Genomic DNA, 20,237 nt, shown 5'->3' on the forward strand with positions numbered 1-20,237 from the left:
CCAGACACTTGATCTTTCTCCAAGCCCCTGGGAACAGCTCAGCTCCCTCGGTCAAAACAAAGCGTTAAAAATAATGAAAGAACAGGTGAAGTCTAAATACAGACAGAACAAGCATCCTAAAAATATTTTTTTTTCCCATCAAGCCATCAATAGAAATGGTTTATTTTCTCACAATCCAGACACTGAGGAAACAGTGTCTGCAGAGCAGCTCTGGATGACTGCACTGCAGAGCACCCGAGTGAAGAGAGGGTTTTATTAAAAACCCAAAACCCTATCTATATACCCAAATACACACCCACAACCACAGCCACACTGCCAGCCAGGAGAGATTTTGCACCTCAAAAGTCACAGATTAAATTATTATTCAGGAGTGACCGAATCAGCAGCTGCAGACGATCACCATGAAATCTTTTAGCTGCCAAACCCCAAAATCTTTCTAAATTTGGGGCAATAAACTGGCAGTGTGGATGGTTTAGCTCTGGCTGGACGGTGCTCCCCTTGCTTCCTGCACCCTGCATCAACTTTGGAAATAAAACAACTCAAAGCCATCACACCTACACAAACACACGGATTGATCTTCACACAGCTCCTTCCCTCCAAATTCCACACTCAGCGACCAGGAACGCAGCTTCCAGCAAAACAGAAATCACATCTTTGGGACGCAAAAATCTATTCCCGGTACCCAACGTGGAGAGGTGTCACTCCCAAAACTCTGCAGCCGCTGCAGAACTCCTGGGGAGCAGCTGCCCTGGCGACCAAACGCACGAGGAATTCCACGGAGGAGGAGGAAAAAACCCAGGAAAAATGAGGTTTTACCTTGTAGAGAGACGGGAACTTTAGCCAGAACTGCATTTGGGACATTTTAGAGCAGCATTCGGGGGGCTGTCGGCGCAGGAGGCAGCAGCAGGGGGAGGGTGCTCAGTGGAAAGTGGAGAAAGGTCCATTCACGGCCGGGGCTCATCGGGGGGCTTTAAAAGCCAACATGCAGCAGCCAGAGGAGTGAAAATGGAGAGTCAGGGCCCAGCAGAGCCGTCCTGCACCCGGAGATTTGCATAGACTGTTTAGTCACGACGAGAGGGCTCTTACTTCCTCTAAGTCCAGGGCTGACTTTCAGGAAATGATGCCTGCTTGGTAAGTCAGTGAAATTACTGGCAGTGCGAGGAGAATTACTGTACGTGGTGTAATCCAACCACAGAGCACAGTAAACAGCGCCGGGCTCCGCAGAGCCAGAGGGCTCCAAGCTCCCCTCCCTGGCCACCCAATGCCAGACTTTGTCCCCCTGGCAGCCCCTGCTCTGGGCTGGGGGTCCTGCCCTCCTCCCCACCCCCCCCCCCCCTCCCGATTTCAGGGCTCGGATGACGTGGTCGAAGTGACAAAGCTCATGAGGAGTATTCCCACGCTGGTGTCCCCCCAAAAGCCATGTGCTCTCTTTGTCTTTGGTGTCTGCCCCACCCCAAACCGTGCCTTTAGAAATCCAAAGGAGTGGCCCATTCTCTTCCCTTTCCTCCCTGGATCACTGTTATTTCCCACGGACCGTTCCTTGCCTTCTCTTTCCAAGGCTGTCCCTTTTAACTTTTAACAGTTTCGGTAACAGAAATAAGCCAAATTTCTGGCGGGGGAGAGAGAAAGGCACAAAAGGGAACATCTAAAAAGGGACGTAAGCTTAAGGAAGGTCTCCTCCAATGCCACTGGAGGTGAAAGGAATCATCCAGAGAACCCCCCACCCTCTGGAAAATCCCTGGGAACTGTTGTGTTTGCTTTGGGTGCAAGAGGCTCCTGTTTGCTCTTCCCTGGCAGGGCTGATGGCAGCCCCAGAGCTGGGCTCTGCCCGCGGGGTCAGTTCCAGTTTGCCCAGCAAACCCAGCAGCGCACGGACCCAGCAGTGCACGTGCTGGCAACGGGGAGGGAGAGGAGCCCTGACTGCTCCGAGTCTCTCCATCCCTGCTCCCAGTCCTTCCAGGCACCCACGGCACGGCTTCAAGGGAGCGCAGCTCGTGGCTGTCCCACGTTTGAGCCAGCATTTGGTGCCTGCTGCTGTGGCTGTTACTGCTGAGGCAACTCCTCTCGGGGCCTTGTGCCGGGAACAGCTGGAAAATCCCATGTTTACGAGGCACTTCTCAAAAAAAGAGAGCTCTGGAGTGAAAGAAGGCACAAAGTCCCAGCAGGCCCGCCAGAGAGAAGAGCAGACAAAGCCCTCCAGGGAGAGTTGAGAGAGGGAATTCTGCTTTATGCCATCGGATAAGGAGGGAGGATGGGCCCCTCCAAGGAAAACACGCCAGGTATTGAGGCTGGAAAACCACCCACAGGGCAAAAATCTGCAGCAAGGCTCATTTCCAAGGGCAGAACCCTCTCAGCACCACGGCTCCACAGGGACTGAGACATCAACAGCGAGGATCCACATTCCACCCTCAACACACCTAGTCCAGGAGGTTTATTCAATAAGCAAATGGGAAAGAAAAACACCTTTTTCCTGCACAACTGCAGCTGTGGCAGGGTCTGTGGTCACAGACGGAGCTCCCAGGAGGAGCTGGAGCATCTGCTGGGTTCTCCCTGTTCCCAGGACCCATCTCACCTCACAGTGGAGGCTGCAAGCAGCACTTCCCTGAGAGCCAGCAGAACATCCTGCAGGGACTACAGCGACAACAGAATTTGGTGTCTGTGGGCAGCAGGCTCAGGGTGGAGAAAGGCTGAGGGTTCTCAAGGCTGCTTTTCTCTGAATTTGCTGTATTTAAGGGCAGGCTGTGCTGGCCCGTGGGGCAGGTGCTTTAATGACATGTGTAGAGTGAAGAGGCCAAATTAATTTCTGAAATGTCTTAATTAGCAACTTGCTGCGTGACCTTGACTGAACCACTACGTCCTGCCAGAGCCAATCGAGGTCTCGCAATTTGTGCAACCTTTGGAAGAGCAGGTGGATCATTTCCTCTTCCTTTCCTGTCAGTGGGGCAAAATGCAGACACAAGAGACCCGTGCTGCCGAAGGAAGCGGGAACACGGCACAGACACCCAGGGCTGCTGCATTGATTTTGCAAGACCACAGCAGTGTAATCACCACGGGGAAGATAAACCGCCGCGGAACCACCACCTGGAATGTTCCCAGCCTGTCCGAGGGGAGAGGCAATCTTGCTCCCCACAGTTCATCCAAGAACACGTGTGCTGACAGAGAGGGACAAGGAAAGCAGGATTGTTCCAGCACTCACATCTGACTTATCCCCTCCCAGCTGTGCTGGGGAACCTTCTGCACCCCTGACTCAGACCAACTCTGCTTTGAATTACAGCATCTATTTTAAACCATGTCCCCATGGTCTGCTATTGGATTCTATTACCAGCACTTTTAAGAGCACTGAGCGTTTCAGACCGGCTTTTCCCGCTTTTGTTGGCTTTGGGAAGGGAGGAGGCAGGGAATGGCGCCTGCCAAGAACCTCAGAAGGCAGATCTCCATCCCCTCCTGCCCAGAGTGGACAGCGCTGCTTGGAGGCAGCAACACAGATGAAAACTGTCAAGACTGGAATGGGGGGGATATCTGAGCCCTCCGGGCTCTTTTACCCCTTCCCCAGAGCCACAGGCACCCCAGGGGGCTCCTGCAATCTGCTGACAACAAATTATACCTCAATAGCTGAATTATACCTCCCCTCCTCCTAGGAACCAGCTCGGGGTGCCTAAATTGGAGCACCCTGAGCCTTTGGTCAGTGCACAGTGAGTTGTTATAACCACAGCCTTCACTTTCCTTACCCTAGGCGTGCAGGAAGTGTCAGGTATCTCACCCAGAGGGGTTATAAAGTGTTACTGCATCAGCCCAAACCCCAAACCTGCAGTGCAGAAACAAAGACACGAGCACGCAAAGCCACTTGTTCTCCCAAGACCTCAGAGCCAGGTAACTGCCCGCAAATGGATTTTAATGTCTGTGTTCCCTGTAGATATAACTCCAGGACAGTAACACAAGTTCCAGGATGTTTCTTATTCCAGGAAACTCTTCGTTTCAGCCACAACCAAGTGTTCCATATAATTTAATAACTGTTGCATTGATTTCTCCTAAATCACCAGAGCTCTGTGCACTGAAGCACTTCTAAAAATTAATACTTTATTTAAGAGCAGGTTAATTTCTCCTCCTGCTTTAACAATGAAGATTAACAGGAGACTGCAAGGGGCTGGTGGTGAGGAGAGGGCTGGTTTATGATTAACATGTGTGGTCAGGAGCCCCCATCCAGCACAGCAGATCAAACAAGGTTGTAACTGCATCTTAAAGTGTTACTGAAGGTGACTTCTGCCCGGGAGCAGCCAATTCCTCCTGGCCCACAGGATAAATCCATCTGGCCTCACCTCCTCCCTCCAGCCCAAGCACAACCCACGTTTTAAGAAGGGCACCAGAGTTCCTCCCAAAGCGTTTACACCCAGAGCTGCTTCACTGAGGGGAGGAGGATCAGCAGAGTCCCCTGCACACCCACCATGTCCCCAGCTCCACCTTCCCCTGCAGCTGCTCCCCCTTCCCTGGAGTTGCTCCCCATCATGGGTTTATTTCTCAGTGGACCTCAGGGCACATGAAGTCAGCAGAGGAGGTTTCTGTGTGTTCAGCAAAGTCCTGTTCTGGAGCCACAAGTCACACAAAATCAGGCAAAGGGAACACAAACTGCCAGCAAAGGCCATCAGAGATAACAGAGAACTCAGAGGAATTAGGCAGAGTCTGTATTTCAACTGATTCTAAACTGACCAGGGCAGTGAAGTTAAAGAAAAATCTGTGGTAGCCAAGAGCAGCAGGTATTACATGGCAGGAATGCTCTCCTAGAGCAGGATTCTCTGACTCTGTAAGGCTCTGAGGACAGATACAGCTCACAGGGACAACACAGGCCAGAGGACAAGTTAAACCCCACTGAATTCAGTGCTTTATTGTGGCAATTAACAGCTCTCACCCTCAGTGTCACAAGACAGCACCGCCATGGCCACAGTGCCTTTGCAGAACTACTGCCCACGAGTGCCAGATCCCAACTCAGCAGCACCTGGGACTGCAGGAATAACCAGCAGGAAGGGAGGGAAGCAACAGAAACCAAGCCCTGCTTCTCTCAGGACTGTGATTTCTAAGGACACGTGGGCAGCCTGTAGACTTTTCCATAAGGAGATGGCACCATGTGGTTGGGATAAGACTGTGGCTGAAGACAACAGTTCCCAAGACCAGAAACGCTGTCAGACCCAACGTGGCCTCCCAGAACTATTTTCTGAACCTCCGCTCAAGCCGCTTGTTTATATAAAAAATGCCAACAGATCGGCAAGGATGAATCACCCAGGAGCAAGCCAGAACCCAAAAATATTGTGGAGGAAACAAGTTCAAGTTCACATCAGGCTGTTCTGGCCGTGCAGCAAAGCACCTTCCCTGCTCAGCGAGGTGAATGGTTCAACTACAGAGAAACTCCCAGAGCCATTAGAAAATGTGGCAATTCCCACTCTCAGTGTCCCCAGGTCAGCACCCTTCAGGTCCAGCTGAGGATCCCCAAAAGAAAACATGGAAGGATGAGGGGAGGAAATGCCAGTGCCAGAGGAAAAAGCACCAGAACTCCCACTCTCCAAACCCTACGGCACATGGACAATCACTGCCACCAACAAAAAGGGTTTGCTATACGAATGCCTCAGTCAGTCATTTGCTCTTTAGACCTTTTAAATCATTCTCCATTATTCCTCAAAATTCTGAGTTCTGCTACCAGAGCAAAGCCAAGAGAACAACCTGTATCCATGTGTGGAGGCAGCACAAGTCCTCACACAAGCACCTGATCCATTTTACCTGCCCAAGGACCCCAGATTGGATCAGGAATCTCTTACCAGCACCTGCAGCAGACTCCTCATGTTCTCCCTTGGGCTCCACTGCTCCGTCTGGCACGGTCAGAGCAGCCCTTGCCACTCCTACCATGGCAGCAGGAAAGTTTGGAAAAGACAGGTACTTTCCTGTACAGCCACCTGGAAAGATGGAACCACCCAGCTGCTCCCACCCCTCCTGGATGGCATGTCTCAGCTTCCCCAACGAAATGTTAATATTTAACCATTTGGCATCTGGGACAATGAGAAATCAGTAAAGTGGAAAACATTGCTGAAGAAAGGGCTGGAAAAGCTTCAGGATGCTCCTGGATGGCTCCAGACTGATGCCACTGTCTCCAGTTCAGGGCCTGCTGCTCCACCAGAGCCAGGCTCCAACTCTGGCTCCTGTGAGCAGATCTGCAGCTTTTCTCTGGATGAGCAATGCCCGGTGGCTCAGAGAGCCCTGGGTTTATCCATTACTTCCATATCAGTGCTCAGTGCATCCTCATCCCACAGTGCACCAGGAGAGACCATGCAGTGGGCTTGGAAGTCCAAATCTGAGCATTCAGTAAGGCTGATGTGGCTCCACACTGCAGAAATGAGCTGTTAGAGGATGACTGGCACCTGAAATTCCTCTTCCAGAGACAGCCCCACCAGTGCTATTCCACCCCAAGAGGTGAAATAACAGAGCACTCCCTCAGTCCCAGAGAGCTCCAGACACACCCCAGCCCTCGGAGGTACCAACTCCAGCAGAGAACTTCAGCTTGGCAAACAGAGCTCTAACAAAGCCTCTTTCAGTGATTCTCAGCACACGTAGGGTGACACATCAGTGCCCTGTGACCTGTGGGATCTCCAGGGACCAGAGCACAGGCTCACAGACAAACCATAGAATAGGACAGGAGAGCACCCTAAAGCTGCTCTGCTCGTGGTGGGAATGCGCATGGCACTACCTGGTGGTGCAATACCCCAGTGAAGGAACTGGTCTGGCTGTGTTAGGTTCAGAGGACACTTTGCTGTGGGGACAGAGCACCTGCAGGCACCTCACAATAGGTGCAGCCTCACTACAGAAAGAAGAGTCCAAACAAAACCCCATTTGCCTAAAATCTCCTCACTCCCATCCATGGCTTCCTCTCTCAAAGGACGAGAGCAGCACAAGAATTATTTATTGCTCTGGGAATCACTTGAGGTCATTCACACCTGGTTTGTCTCAGAGCCTCCTGCTATTTTCTCACCCAGCCAACACAAAGCATGTCCTTTCACAAAGAATCTCCAGAAATCTGCTCCTCCAAGCTGGCTGAGATCAATTTCTGTGATGCAGCAGGGAATGAAGCTGACTGACCACTGAGATACTAGAAAATACATAAGTTAGAGAAATAATTAAGCCCTTTTCCCGTTAAACCCATCAGCCAAACTCCACCAGACCTGGAGGTGAGACCTATGGCGGGGACCCCTCTCCCCTGCCCATTGCAGCCTGGTAAATGGTCTCACAAGTTGATGAGATCACCTTTCTGCCTCATTCCTCCCACAATTAATTCTGCAAGAGGCAGAGATCAATGCTCCTGTGATTCAATTATTAATCCAGCCAGAAAACCCTGACCAGAAGCTGCCCAGTGGCTGCCCAGGTGGGTCCCTGATGTGAGGCATGTGGAGCTGGATGGGGGGACCACACCAGTGGCCACCTCAAAAAGCACAAATCCCCAGCACCTGCTCATCCAAACCTGCAGAAATCAGAGCCCTGAGGAGTGTCAAAACCTCTCTTTAGCCACGCCAAGAAACCAAAAACACAACGAGGGGGGAATTAACACATACCCAGGCAGACACCAATGTCTCTATTAATTCCTAGAAAGGATATAGCCAGTCCCTTCTGTATTCCAAAGTCAGCTCTGTCGTATCAACTACTTGCAGTTTTTACTGACTAATCTTACCATAAGATATTGCCAAAACCAGTGCAACATTCCCAACCCTCCATGGAAAGAGCTCCTTCCCACCCAGAGAGATCCCCGAGGTGAGGCAGCTCTGGGTCCTCAGAGTGACTCGGGGTCACTGTTCATTCCTCCCACACTCCAGTTCTGCAAAAACTGACCTGGCTCCACTCTCGGAATGCTGGGCACTGAGTTGATGTAATCCCTAAATATTCACTATTCAGGAATCCACCACTTTTAACCAGTGAGGAAGCACATGCAGCACAAGAACATTTTGGGAGGGAAATAACTGAAGTGTCTGAAGCATGTTCAAGACCCCCAGTGCCACCAGTGCTTATGCCAAACCTCCCTTTAAAAGACAGAAGCAGTTTTACCACAGAGAAGCTCCTACCAAACCGCAGACACCTTTCAAATTTCTGGTGTCAGAGGATTGATCCCAATTGCACACAATTCCTGTCTGGGGCTAGACAAATTTATTGCCCATCTCTTCATTTTCCCTTCAGTAAGGCAACACTGAAAAATAACTCCCAGCACTCCAAAGCACCCTTTTCCCCCAAAGACATCAGGAACTCTGCACTTACCTGAGGAAAATCCCCATTTTTTGGTAAGAAGTCAGTGGGGTCCACAGTTGCATAGTTTGTATCCAAGAAATGTGGTCTGCTGATGGAATCCATATAAAAATCCTGAGGGGGGTTAAAATATTGCCTGTAAGGAAATGGGAGAAGCAGTTACTCCCTGTCAGTCCCCAGCATTTCTCAGGTCACTTCAGCCTCTAGCAGCTGTGAAGCTGCAACTCTGGGATGTCACAGAGGACAGGAGAGGGATATTATTGAATATTATCCAGAAGAGAGATGGCAAAATAATACCTCTCCCGATTCCATCCCACTTCCCAAACTCAGCAGTGTAAGAAAGCTGAATTAAGATTATAACTCCTGGAAATTTGCATAAACCAGGAAGGATTTAATGGATAACAATGGTCTGCAGTACCCAGTATTTCAGCCCTGATGACAAAGCAGAATTAAGCCCCGGGACGTCCCAGCGTGATGGGTGTGGTGGACCTGCCAGTCACCACATAAGGACATGAGGTGCAGGGAAACATCATACCTGAATGCCAGTTTGGGCCACAAAACCCCCAAAACAGCCCCACAAACCAGCTCTGACAGGGAAACATCCCTGTTAGCCCACCCGGACAGGGGGTTCACGGCTCACAGACCCCAAAGGCAGGTCAGAACAGAAGGACTGGCGACAGGGAAACACAGACAGAAGTGCCACACAAGAGAGGAACTAGGGATGTGACTGGTGTGAGCTCAAAGGCAAGATCTCTGCCCAGCTAGGAAGGGAACAAGCAAAGATGCTGCCTGCTTCTCCTGGGCAGGGCCATGCCAGCTTCCTCCCGCTCCCTGCACCCAGCATCTGCTTCCTCCGGGCAGCCAGGGGCAAAAACTGCACAAGAGCAGCCAATTTCCTTCCTCCTGCTCAGGAGCAGCCACTGGCCTCTGCTCCACACCACCTCCTGGTTTGCTATTACAGGCACAAGCCCTTTCCCTCTCCTGCAGGAGCGAGGAATGTGCTTTGTAATCCTTCCCGTAAGAGGCTGTGCTCCTGCTTGGGCAATCGCCACCGACACCCTGGGCGCTGGAGCCACGGGACGTCCACCCCGGCTGGATGGTTTCCTCCTGTGGGGAGCTGTACGTTCTCCCCGATGCCAGAGTCACAGAACCCACGGCCAAAACCTTGAACGGGGCACTAGGGGAGGGAGAAACAGAGTTTGAACAGAACTCCTGCCCAGGAGCTGGGAATGCCGAGCTGCCAAAGGATTATTAAGCAATTAAGGTGCCATGTGTGGCACCAGCAGCTCGTTAACACACTCGGTGAACATTTACCTGCGGATTTATGTGCAAACACAGTTATGTCTTCTGATAAATACATTTTTCCTGCTCGTTTCCCATCACTAAAGATAATATCCTCAAAAATGAACAGCTCCTTCCTCCTTTTCTTCCTTCCTTCTTTTCAGTGTTACCATGGCTTTACCTGCTGCAGAGACATCTGAGACCCTGTGTGAACACACCTGCACGTCCCAGCTCCCACAGTCCAGCCCTGACTGTCGGCTCCTCCTAATCCATCCAAGGAAATTAAAATCTGGGCATAAATTCTGGGAATGAATGTATTTCCACACAGGAAAAGGCTGGTTTAAAAGGCTTTCAAGTCGAGGCCACTGTGGTCTTGCTGTCTCTCACACGAGGACAGAGCTTGGCCAGCGCCAATGAACAAACCAAGGAATAGGAAAACTATTTTTACTGGAAAAGTGAACACCCCCTCCTGTTTCCCTGGCACTTTGTGGCCTGGACAAGGGTCAGTCAAGGTAACAGGAAGGAGACCAAGAGAGCCCCAACCTCCCTGGCCTGCTGTGGAATGACCAGCTCTGGTTGGTATTTTGTTTCCTTTAATCTTGGGTCTTTCAATCTGTCCGTGTGAGATGCACTTGGTTCCTGAAGTTTGCAGGGAGAGCCCACAGCAGCTCTGAGCACTGCTCTGAGATCCTCCTTGGATAGCCCCCAAATCCTATCAGTACCTTTGGAGCTGGGCTTTACCTTCCCTTGAGTCAGAACTCAAAGCTGTTCCCCCTCATTTGCAGGGCTGGCACAGAGCCATTGACAAGCTCGCTTGAATTAAACTGAGACAAAAACACTTTAACTGTAAGAATCAGGTCAGTGACCCTGTCACAGCCAAGGTGTGAACACAGCCCACAGCAAACTGCCCTGTCCTCACCTGCTCAGCCTCTCCAGGGCTTAGCTCCTGGCAAACTGCTCCATGGAAGCTACTGTGGGTCATCAGCTTCCCTCAGAGGCCGAGGGGGTTCACTGGACAACCAAAAACCAGGAAGGAAATTTATGCTGGTTGAATCACACCAGCTGCCCAGAGAGGAATGCTCCGTCCCAATTCCGCTGCATTCCAGCTGCTCATCTGTGACCCAATGCATCCAAAGCCCTTCTGGGCCCACAGTACCACTTCTCTGAGACCTCCCATGTGTGTTTTGGCCAGGTTCCATCCTCTGTCCTCCACTCAGACACACAAACTTCACATCTCAGGCCAGTGGAGAGCTGAGAGGCCACGGGCTGCCTCAGCACCAGCCCGGCACTTTCCTTCCCCATCAGACACCAATCCACGTTTTTCAGAGCTTGCTTTACTATTCCAGCAAGCAATGCTCCATGCAGAGGTGGAATGGGGCATGAAAACAGCAAGAAAAGGGGTCGTGTGTTTTGGAAACTGGGGACAAAGCTTTGCTGTAGCTGTGTGACACCTCGTCCCAGAGCACAACGGGGCTGTCCCAGACCCCCCGGCCAGGAATGTGCTGAGCCTCCAGCAGCAAGGGAAGCTGAGCTCTGCAGGGATAATTTCCTCAAAAAAGAACTGAGCTACTGCTCTTCAGAGCCCTGAACCTCCCTGGTTCTTTCAGAGAGGTTTAATACACTGTTGACATTTGTCAGGTTAAGAAAATCTGAACCAAAGAGGCCACGTTTGGGGTCTTCTAAAGAAATTCCCTAGCATGAAAGTGAACTCCTGAAAGGAAACAGGAAAAACCTGCTTCAGGATAAAGATGTTGCTATGAGAATAAGCCCTGTCCAAACACAGCCACTTGCAAATGAGATTTCTCTGTAATGACTGTGAAGAGAAGTGTGCACCACCTCTAATGCTAGCTGCATTTTTCTGTGTTACAGCATGGGCTACAATTACAACTGCCTTTAAAATCCCACTTTTCAGTGTTTCCACTCCTTTCAGGATTCCTACCTGTAACCCCCTCACTCTGAATCCACCTAAAACAGAGTCAGTGCCGTTTTCAAATACAAAAAGCACAGACTTCTTTAATGCGAAATGCAGATATGGAAAATCTCACCTGAAAGGTGATTTTTACAGCTCCCAGGGTATGAAGAACAGGAAGCTAAAGGTGCAGCCTTGGCTAAATCATTCCCTATCAAATCATTACTACAATGGGCCTCATTTCCAGAAGTAACTCCAGCAAAGGCAGCAAGTCCAGGTTTGTGTCAGACACAGGCATGTCCTTGCAGGATCAGGCTGTAACGTTCCCGGCAGCGCTGATATGAGCAGCACCAAACAGGAAGAGAGTGAGGGGCAGAACCAGAACAAATGGTCAAGGAAAAAAAAACAAAAACCCAACTCAATAGATAAACACAATCTAATCTTGTGGTTCAATGCAGCAAAACAGAAATTCTGTTATAGCTCTCCGGAGGATTCACAACGTGTAATTTACAGGAATCCTGCTCAAAAAGCACAGCCCCTTCCAATCAGCCAGGCTAGCCGAGAGCAAAGGGCCTGAATGGATCTGAGAAGTCTCCTGCGGGGAGGAGCTGGCACAGCCCAGCTCCCTCAGCACCTGTGGGGCAGCTTCTGGTACCCCCTCACGGGGAACTGCCCTGTCCATTCACCCCGTGCTGCTGGGCAGCTCCCGCTGTGGCCAGAGGGGACCGGGGCCACCGGGGCAGCAGAACCAACAGAGGGACACAAGTCCCCTCATCCACCTGACAGAGGGGCTGGGCTGATCCTCACTGCTCCTGGAACTCACACCCTCACAGGGAGGGATCCCACCACGAAGATGCCGAAATCCCTTTAGGAGGGAGGTTACACTAAATCCCCAGTTTAATTCCAGGCACCTGGGACACAGTTGCTAGCTCAGGATGTCAAGTTCTGCTTCTTTCAATTCTCCTTCCTCCCACCTCTGACCTAGATAAAGAACACATCCTGTGTATCCGTGCCACTCCCTGGATTCACAGAGACCGAGGCAGCCATGGATCAGCCTCCAAACCTCCAGCCCCACCAGAGTCCTTAGCCAAGTCACAGTGATGGCACAAGGCCACTTTATGTTGTCCAAACATTTGTCATATCCCACCTTGTGATCCAGGATGGAGGTTCATTGTAAATAGGGAAAATGGAAAACAACATTTTTCAGTGTAGACATGACATGGCTGTTAGAGTCAGTCGCTTCCAGTGACATGGCAAAGGATTTTAACTTCACCAGAAACCTGACACCTGGTACAGGTAACACCTTCCTCCACATCTGTGCAAAGCTAGAGACTGCCTATTGTGTTTGCTCAGCAGGATCTGTTAAAAATTCCATTAGTGTTACAAATCCAGGCTAAACCAAGGCTGTTCCTCCCTTACTGCAGCCTCCAGGTTTACCAGAAAACAAAGGTTTTCTCTCCTTTTTCAAAACAAAAAGCTGTTTGCTGCTGTTTCCAAGCTGCAGCAGTGTCTGAAATGCCACAAGATCAGTGAGTGATGCAATTATTTCCCCATCAGATCGTGAAATAAAGTAAACATGGAAAGCAGTAAAGAAACAGTTGAATCACGGGGTGTGCATGAGCAGAGGGGATTAGACAAAGGAGAACAGCACTCACTGGTTTTCACTTGGGAAAGACGAGGTTGGGAAAGAGACTGGGTAGCAGCTACTCCATGAGTCGGCGGCCAGCATGGAATTCTGCAAGGAGAAGGCACAACAGTTAGGGCAGCAGAGGCCTGGAACTGTTACCTGGGGCTGCAGGTCCGAGGGCAGGCCCATGGCTTCCCTCCCTCAGTGCTTCCCAGAGGCAGAGGTGGCTCCTCATCTCCCCAGTAGAACTCCAGTTTCAGCTTTGGAAGCCACTCCCCTACCACTGTCCCCAGATGGTCACCAGGGTCAGTCCCCTTCCCCAGCCCTTTCACTGGACACTCTGAAAGGACAAGAGGAAATGGCATCAAGCTGTGCCAAAAGATGTTTGGGTTGGACAGCAGGAAGAATTTCTTCATGGAAAGGGTGATCAGGCACTGGAAGAGGCTGCCCAGGGAGGTGGTGGAGTCCCCATCCCTGGAGGTGTCCAAGGAAGGACTGGATGTGGCACTCAACGCTCTGATCTGGTGACAAGGTGGGGATCAGTCACAGATTGGACTTGATGACCTTGAAGGTCTTTTCCAACCTCAGTGATTCCATGATTCTGTAATTCAGTCTCTGTGGGATGCCAGCACCAACCAAATAACCTGAAATCGGCTGGCAGAGGTCACACCCAAAAATGTCCTTCTGTGCCTTTTGTCTTCACGCTTCCTTGAACAGTCTCCAATTAACGGGAAGCTCTTAGCTCAGCTCATACCAATAAAACCAGGGAGAGAACACAGTATCTCCTTACTCAGCTCCACAGCAGCCTTTAATCTGCTCTTTGTGTGCCCAAAGCAATGAAACCTTGTACTTGAAGCCACAGGCACTTGGGCCTCGCTTGAACCTCTGTGTCCCTGCATGTGACACATTCCAGAATTTGAAACGGAAGGAGAAAACTCCAGGAACACGTCAGCTATTTTGGGACAGGGTTTGCTTTTTGCCCTGTTGGACAAATGCATCAGGGACCTGGTCTGGTTTTAGCAGCTATATCAGGACAAATACAACTTATTTATCTCTGCTGCTCTGGAAACAGGGACAGCTGGACCCGGGCACAGATTCACACGTCTGGGAGAGATGTGATGGGGTAGGAACAAGGTCTGCAACCCTGGGCCCACTCTTCAGTCCTTCCCCAAGGAGCTGCCACCCGGCAGCTTTCAGAGAGGCCTTGTTTTAATCACAGCTCTGCTTTTCCCTCCCCACTTCAACCTCAACCCCTCCGATCGATCCCGCACACCCCTGCACAGCTGCCTGGAAGTCTGGAAATCGCTGCTGTAAACACGGACCAGAACTCCCAGGATCTACCAGGCCGGATTGCTCTGCCCAGACCCCTCCTGGGCACAGCCTCCTCCTCCCCAGGATCTGCAGGGCCTCACCTCCACGTCCGGCACGGCGAGCTGGGAGTGGAGGCCGGGGATGCTGCAGACGGCATCGCCCGGCTGCTGGTGCTGTGGGAAGCTGTTCCCCCCATCCATGGCGGGGTGAGCTGAGGGCATCAGCCCGTGTCCTGCCGCATGGAGTCCTCGGGATGGTGGGACAGGCTGTGGAGTGAGTGGTGGGAGCGTCTTTATCTATGCTCTTCACCCTGCACCATGTCCTGGGGCTGGGAAAGAAAGGCACGTTTAGGTTTTGTGAAAGGGGAGGTGGGGGAAAAAAAAAACCCACTTGTAAGCTTAAACATAGCTGAGAGATGAGCAAACAGCCACCAGCCTGTGAAATGCTGCTGCCTCTTCAGAAAAGAGAGGGTTTTATGGGAAACAGAGCTCTCCATTACCACCACACCTGGAATTCACCCAGGCTGGAACTGGAACACACCTCTCCTGCCTTTCATACCGCAGGAGCCCCGCAGGTCCCTAAGATCACCTGGGTCGCTGCACACACAGCTGGGCTCGGCCTGAGGAATTTTCTTATCTAATGTGTGAGAAGACTCTGCACTTGTGTGCAAACTCATGGTAATCAATTCCCCCAAATTGCCTCTTTTCCCGAAAATATGCTCTGGAGGTGGGACACCGCTGAGCCAGCAGTGAACCCTCGTCTCCCATCCCATGGCACACTGAGGTCTCCCCAGTTCCAAGGCAGATGTTTCTGTGCACCAAGATCTTTCCCACACCAGTCAAACCAGACCCTGTTACTCATTTGAAATTAACAGTATTAATGCTAGAAATTCCTGAATTTATCAGATTCTGGCACTTTCCCTTTTGCCAGCAAAAGCGGATCCAACACAGAAACATTGTCCTGGCAGGATTAACCCCACAGTAACACGCTGCCTCCAGTGCAGCTTCTCAGTCAAAACCTCCAAACTGATTAATTTTCTTCTAAATTCTCCATAATCCCAAAGGAAACCAATTTCCAACAGGATTTAATGGATTAAAATAAAAAAGAGATGGTGAAAGCAACCTATACAACCAGAGGAGCAGAGAAAAGCATCCATGATGTCTTTACTTCCACCGAATCTTTCTTTGCCCCTTTCTGCCCTCCCTGACCCTCCCCAGAAGCTGAGTAAATCAAAGTGGCCAAAACCTTTGGATGGAGCAATCAAGCCACACACAACACCTACAGAGCACAGACCAAAGCTGTAATTTAAAAGAGCCACCTGTGATCATTCAGGAGACACTGTGTGCTACAAGGAATATTTTTGAAAAGCCATTTCTGACTCCGAGGCCCTTTAAAAATAAGTGACCTTGCGGTGGACAAAATGACTGTGGCATTTGCAATGGAAAGTGAAATTAGTGACTCTTTCTGCCTTCCCGTGGTGCCGCAGCTGTGCCAGCAGTGCCCTCTGGGCAGGGCTCATGTGGGGGCTGCAGGGCCCACAGGGACCAGCCAGGACCCCTGAGCCCGGACACCGATCCCGTGGTGGAGTCACAGGAGAAGCTCTTGTGTTCTGAGGAACTTCTGGGTGAAGAGCAGAGTTCAACATTCACATCCCACCCATGGAATGATGTGTAGAGCTCCCAGAGTGATTGTTTGGGGGGGGAGGGGTTTGTGGGGAGAAGGTCTCCCTTCCCTATTTTGAAAAGATTCCCTTCAACTCCTGCTCAGCTGTACCCAAGCAGGGCTGAGGTTTGCTGATCTCAGGGTCAATGCCACTGACTGCTCTGGTGTCTGTAAAACCCTGTGACTCTTTCTTACACCAGACTTCAGGGGTTTTGCTGCTTTACTTTTTTTTCTTTCCCCTATTTGCAACAGCTTTTGAGAGGAAATCAACAGCAGTGATTCCCGTAAGAGCTGTAGCAAATATACAGCTTTACTTACACATCCAAAGGAACTTAGGAAGGGTAAAATCAATATCAGAATCCCTCCGTGCCTGCTCTGCATTAGCTCGTGTCTCACACCACCAGATCTCACTGGTGGACCCTGCAGAGCAGAGCCTGCCTCTAAAGCAGCACCAGCTCCCTAAGAAAACTCCTGCACAACAGATCACAGCCCACTGGCAAAACAAAGGAAAACTGCTTTGCAAGAAAGCTGGAATGCTCTGGGCCTTGGTTTGTGGGGAGTTGTAGTGCAACTGCAAAATACATCCAAGCATTGAGAACAGGGGGGAAAAAGAGGCACCAAGAGCTCACTCTACAGCTGGCACCATTCCAGCCATGTCCCAGTCCTGGAGGATGCTGAGGGTACTCCTTATCCCAGGAGAACAGCACCAGCACTTGCTGGACACCCCAAAATCCAACCTGCACCCGCCAAAGCTTTGTGCTGCAAAATGGGCTCCAGGTGATGAACGTGGAGGCTGGCCCAGCTCTTACTCCGAGCTCACATTCCAGTGCCAGGGGCTGCTGTCCAGCTTACACACCCAAGTTCCAAGAAAAAACGAAACAAAAACTCACTAAATCCAGAGACTTGCGCGAGCCCGAGGACAGCAGCATAACACCCAGCACCAGAACAGAGAAGTGGGAGCAGCCCTCAGTGTGCCTGTCCTGCCATTCCTCCAGGCAGCCACATCATAGAAAACCATAAAAATCAGCAAGTTCCGAAGTGCTTCCACTTCCACATCCCATCCTGCTGCTGTGACAGTAAACACTGATAACACAAAGGCCCACATGCCAGGGAACCGCCACAGCAAACTTTTTAAGTGTTTTTCCACCACTTCTCTTACCAAACATACTCCGACCACGCAGCAGCTTCCGCTGTTATGGCAAATCCCCAGAGACGAGGCTCCCGGTCCCAGCACTCGGTCCCAGCATTCGTGTTGGGAGAGGGCTGAGAGAGGAAAGCCCAGCCCACAGCAGCAGCAACAGCACAGAGACCGTTCCCAGCTTCAACCGCGTTTTCTTGCAGCAGCGCTATGGAAGAGCAGCGATCCCCCAGATCCAGAGGGAGGGCACTAAAAATCCCACTGGACCAGACGTGTTCCTTCCTGGCCAGGCAGCCCAGGTTTGAAAGTGAAAGCAGCTCCCTGCACAGGATGACGAAGCCCCTGAGTGATTTCATCCTATCACTGAGCTCCAGGACAGTTTCAATATTCCAAACCCTTTGCTTAAAGGTTTGCTGTCAGCACAGGCACTAAAGGGCAGCTCCAGCCTGGAATTCTTCTGGAATTCATCATGTCTGGAGGTTACGGAGCACAAATTTCAGCTTTTAACAGCTTGAGCTTTTCAGGCATTTCTCAGACCAGTGCTCCAACAGGAAAATTCCAATTGGGAACACACAAAGAACTGCTGTGCAGTAACCAGGATGGACAGAGCCGGGGGTGAGGGCTTGGATCACTGATAACTACGATCAGGAGAGGTGAAAACAACCCAGTAAAGGCAACCGGCACTTCCTCCTGTTGTGTTCCAGCCTTTGTTGGTGTGTTTTAAACTGCCTCCGTTAAAGGAAGACAGCCAGGAACCTACAGACATGCCAGGAGCAGCCGGAGCTAAACCTGCCGATCGTGAATTACCACGCACTGGGAACAACAAAAACACCTTGGGAATGTGATCCTGCTCCTCCTCCTGCTCAGGGATCAGTTCCACTCACCCTCCTCACCCCCACTGAGAAGAAGGGGAGCCCCAAAGTGTCCCCACCCTGCTCCATCCACTCATGAGCCCCCAGCTGGGGCACCCACCAGAGCTGGAGGGAATTCTGTGGGATACAATGACTGCGGGATGCAGTCAGGATGCAACGGCCCCAAAGAAATGGGAACTCAACACTACAGAACTCTGAACAGCCAGTTATACATCTCAAGCACCCAGGCACCTTCAAGTTCCTCTTTCATGCTTCTCCTTGACGTATTTTTGGGAAGTTTAGACCAAACAAGCAGATGGGAATAGGACTCGGTCCCGTCACCAGCGCAAAGGAGAACACCAGAGCAGAAAACACATATTATGGGTGATGAAAACAGAATCGCTTCAGGGGATCCTAAGTCAGCACTTTGAGCCACCCTGATCTCCTGAATGCTTTGAGCATGGAAAAGGCTCCTGCGACACAGACATTGCAGCTCTGGAGCTGGGCACGGCACTGCCAGGCACCAGGGCAAACCCTGGCACCACCTGGGCACCACAAGCCAATGCAGAGCTGCAGCGTGGAACAATCCATGAGACCGATTAGCTGTGAGAATTAGTCTGTAAGGAAAGGGAAGACAAATCTGGATCATTCCAGAGGTTCTTGCAAGAGCTGTGGTGGTGCAGACAAAAGAACAAACCTGCCCTCCAAGGACAGCAGAGTTTCAAGGGAGAAAAGGAAGAGCAGTGCTCGCTGCTCCTCGTCTGATACTCAGACCATACAGGATAAAACCAATCAAATACAGCTTTTCGGAGGGAAAAGTCCCCTTTACAAGAAAATATTAACTGTCCCCCACAGGTAGATTCCACTTGTCCCTGCTTTTCCACCTGGGAGAACACACAGGACTATTTCTGGACAGGGCAAAAATGCTTCCCCAAAAATCACCCACGCTCTGATAAGGAGCTCGGCACGTTCCTGCGTAAATCCACCCAGGATCACCCTCACACATCCAGCACCGACATTCCCAAAGGACACACAGTCCTGCAGGAATCACCCACCCTCACACACGTGGCACTGACATTCCCAAAGGACACACAGCCCTGCCGGGATCACCCTCACACATCCAGCACCAACATTCCCAAACTACAAATGCATCCCTGCAAGGCAGAGATAGGGCTGAGGCAGTGGCTCAGACATTGGGTGCATGGAATGTTCCCAAAAACAGGGGTTTGGACGCTCCCCAGTATGGGGCAGAGCCTGAGCAAGGCACTGGGAGCACTGGGGCTGCTCCCCTTCCACAAAGAACTTGGCTAAGCGAGGTCAGGAGCCAGGAAAATTCAGGTCCCAAATTCTTCACCCTTTTTCCCCCAGCTTCTCTCCCAGGAGACACTTGGGAGAAACCCTTTGGACCTGAGCAGGTCCCGATGTTCTGTTTCACACGCAGCCACTCGTGGTGGAAAAACCACTCCAGGACATCAAAGCCAACTTCCCTACGGATCAGGGCAGCCTTAAGGCAGGCTCAGTGTGCACCTGCTCCGTGAGAGGCGTGTGTTCACCTTGATCACACCCACACTTGTGCAGACCTCGATCGTGTAACCAAAAAAGACTTCGGAGTTTTAAGTTTTAAAACAGAAAAATGTCTCAGGAGAGTATAAACCTCCCAATTAGGCCTGGAAGGCTTTCCTGAAGGATCCAGAATCTCACGGTGACAGGTCACAGCGCGGTTTTCTCCTGTGCAGAGACCTCCCGGCAACATTTGAATGAGACAGGTACAGGCTTATTTTAGGAAAATGAGGGTGTAAACATCCAACAAACAGACCCCCATCAAGTAAAGAGCCAGTGGCAGAGATAACAGAGCTCAGGCTTCCAAAGGCTCCAGCTGGCAGCTTATGGAGCTCTGCAAAACCTGGCAGTGCTGAACGGGACATGCAGCACTCCCAACCCCACAGCAACAGTACCAGCACATCGTTTTTCACTTAAACGCTCCCACCACCAGCTGCTCTTGGTTCAGCCGTTCCTGCATAGCTCAGGACGAGCTCAACACTCCGTGATGTGCAGCAGGAACAGCCTCAGGAGGCACAGCCGACACCCTCCTGCCCTCCGGACTCACCCCAGGGCCAGTACAAGGACCAGAAAACCCTCTGGGGGTTTGGATCCCAGCTTTGGGATGCCAGTGCTGAACCTGCACGACCT

At 51.2% G+C, this 20,237-nt stretch overlaps 1 protein-coding gene across 6 annotated transcripts in view; it reads right to left on the reverse strand.

Moving 5' to 3' along the window:
* Positions 1-20,237, reverse strand: part of SBNO2 (strawberry notch homolog 2) — a 50,847-nt gene that overhangs the window by 26,129 nt on the left and 4,481 nt on the right. For 3 of the 6 annotated variants that reach the window (XM_048288068.1, XM_048288069.1, XM_048288066.1), the window contains exons 2-4: positions 14,498-14,724; positions 13,114-13,193; positions 8,281-8,404 (exon numbers count right to left, since the gene is read on the reverse strand). In XM_048288068.1, coding sequence (XP_048144025.1) covers positions 8,281-8,404; positions 13,114-13,193; positions 14,498-14,617 — 324 coding nt within the window. In that variant the 5' untranslated portion in view covers positions 14,618-14,724. Of the gene's footprint in view, positions 1-816; positions 1,138-8,280; positions 8,405-11,594; positions 11,794-13,113; positions 13,196-14,497; positions 14,725-17,217; positions 17,444-20,237 lie in introns of those variants that run through there. The other 3 variants (XM_048288067.1, XM_048288070.1, XM_048288071.1) reach the window with 3 other exon arrangements.

Source organism: Corvus hawaiiensis, chromosome 28 (genome assembly GCF_020740725.1).
Source record: "Corvus hawaiiensis isolate bCorHaw1 chromosome 28, bCorHaw1.pri.cur, whole genome shotgun sequence".
Lineage (NCBI taxonomy): Eukaryota > Metazoa > Chordata > Aves > Passeriformes > Corvidae > Corvus > Corvus hawaiiensis.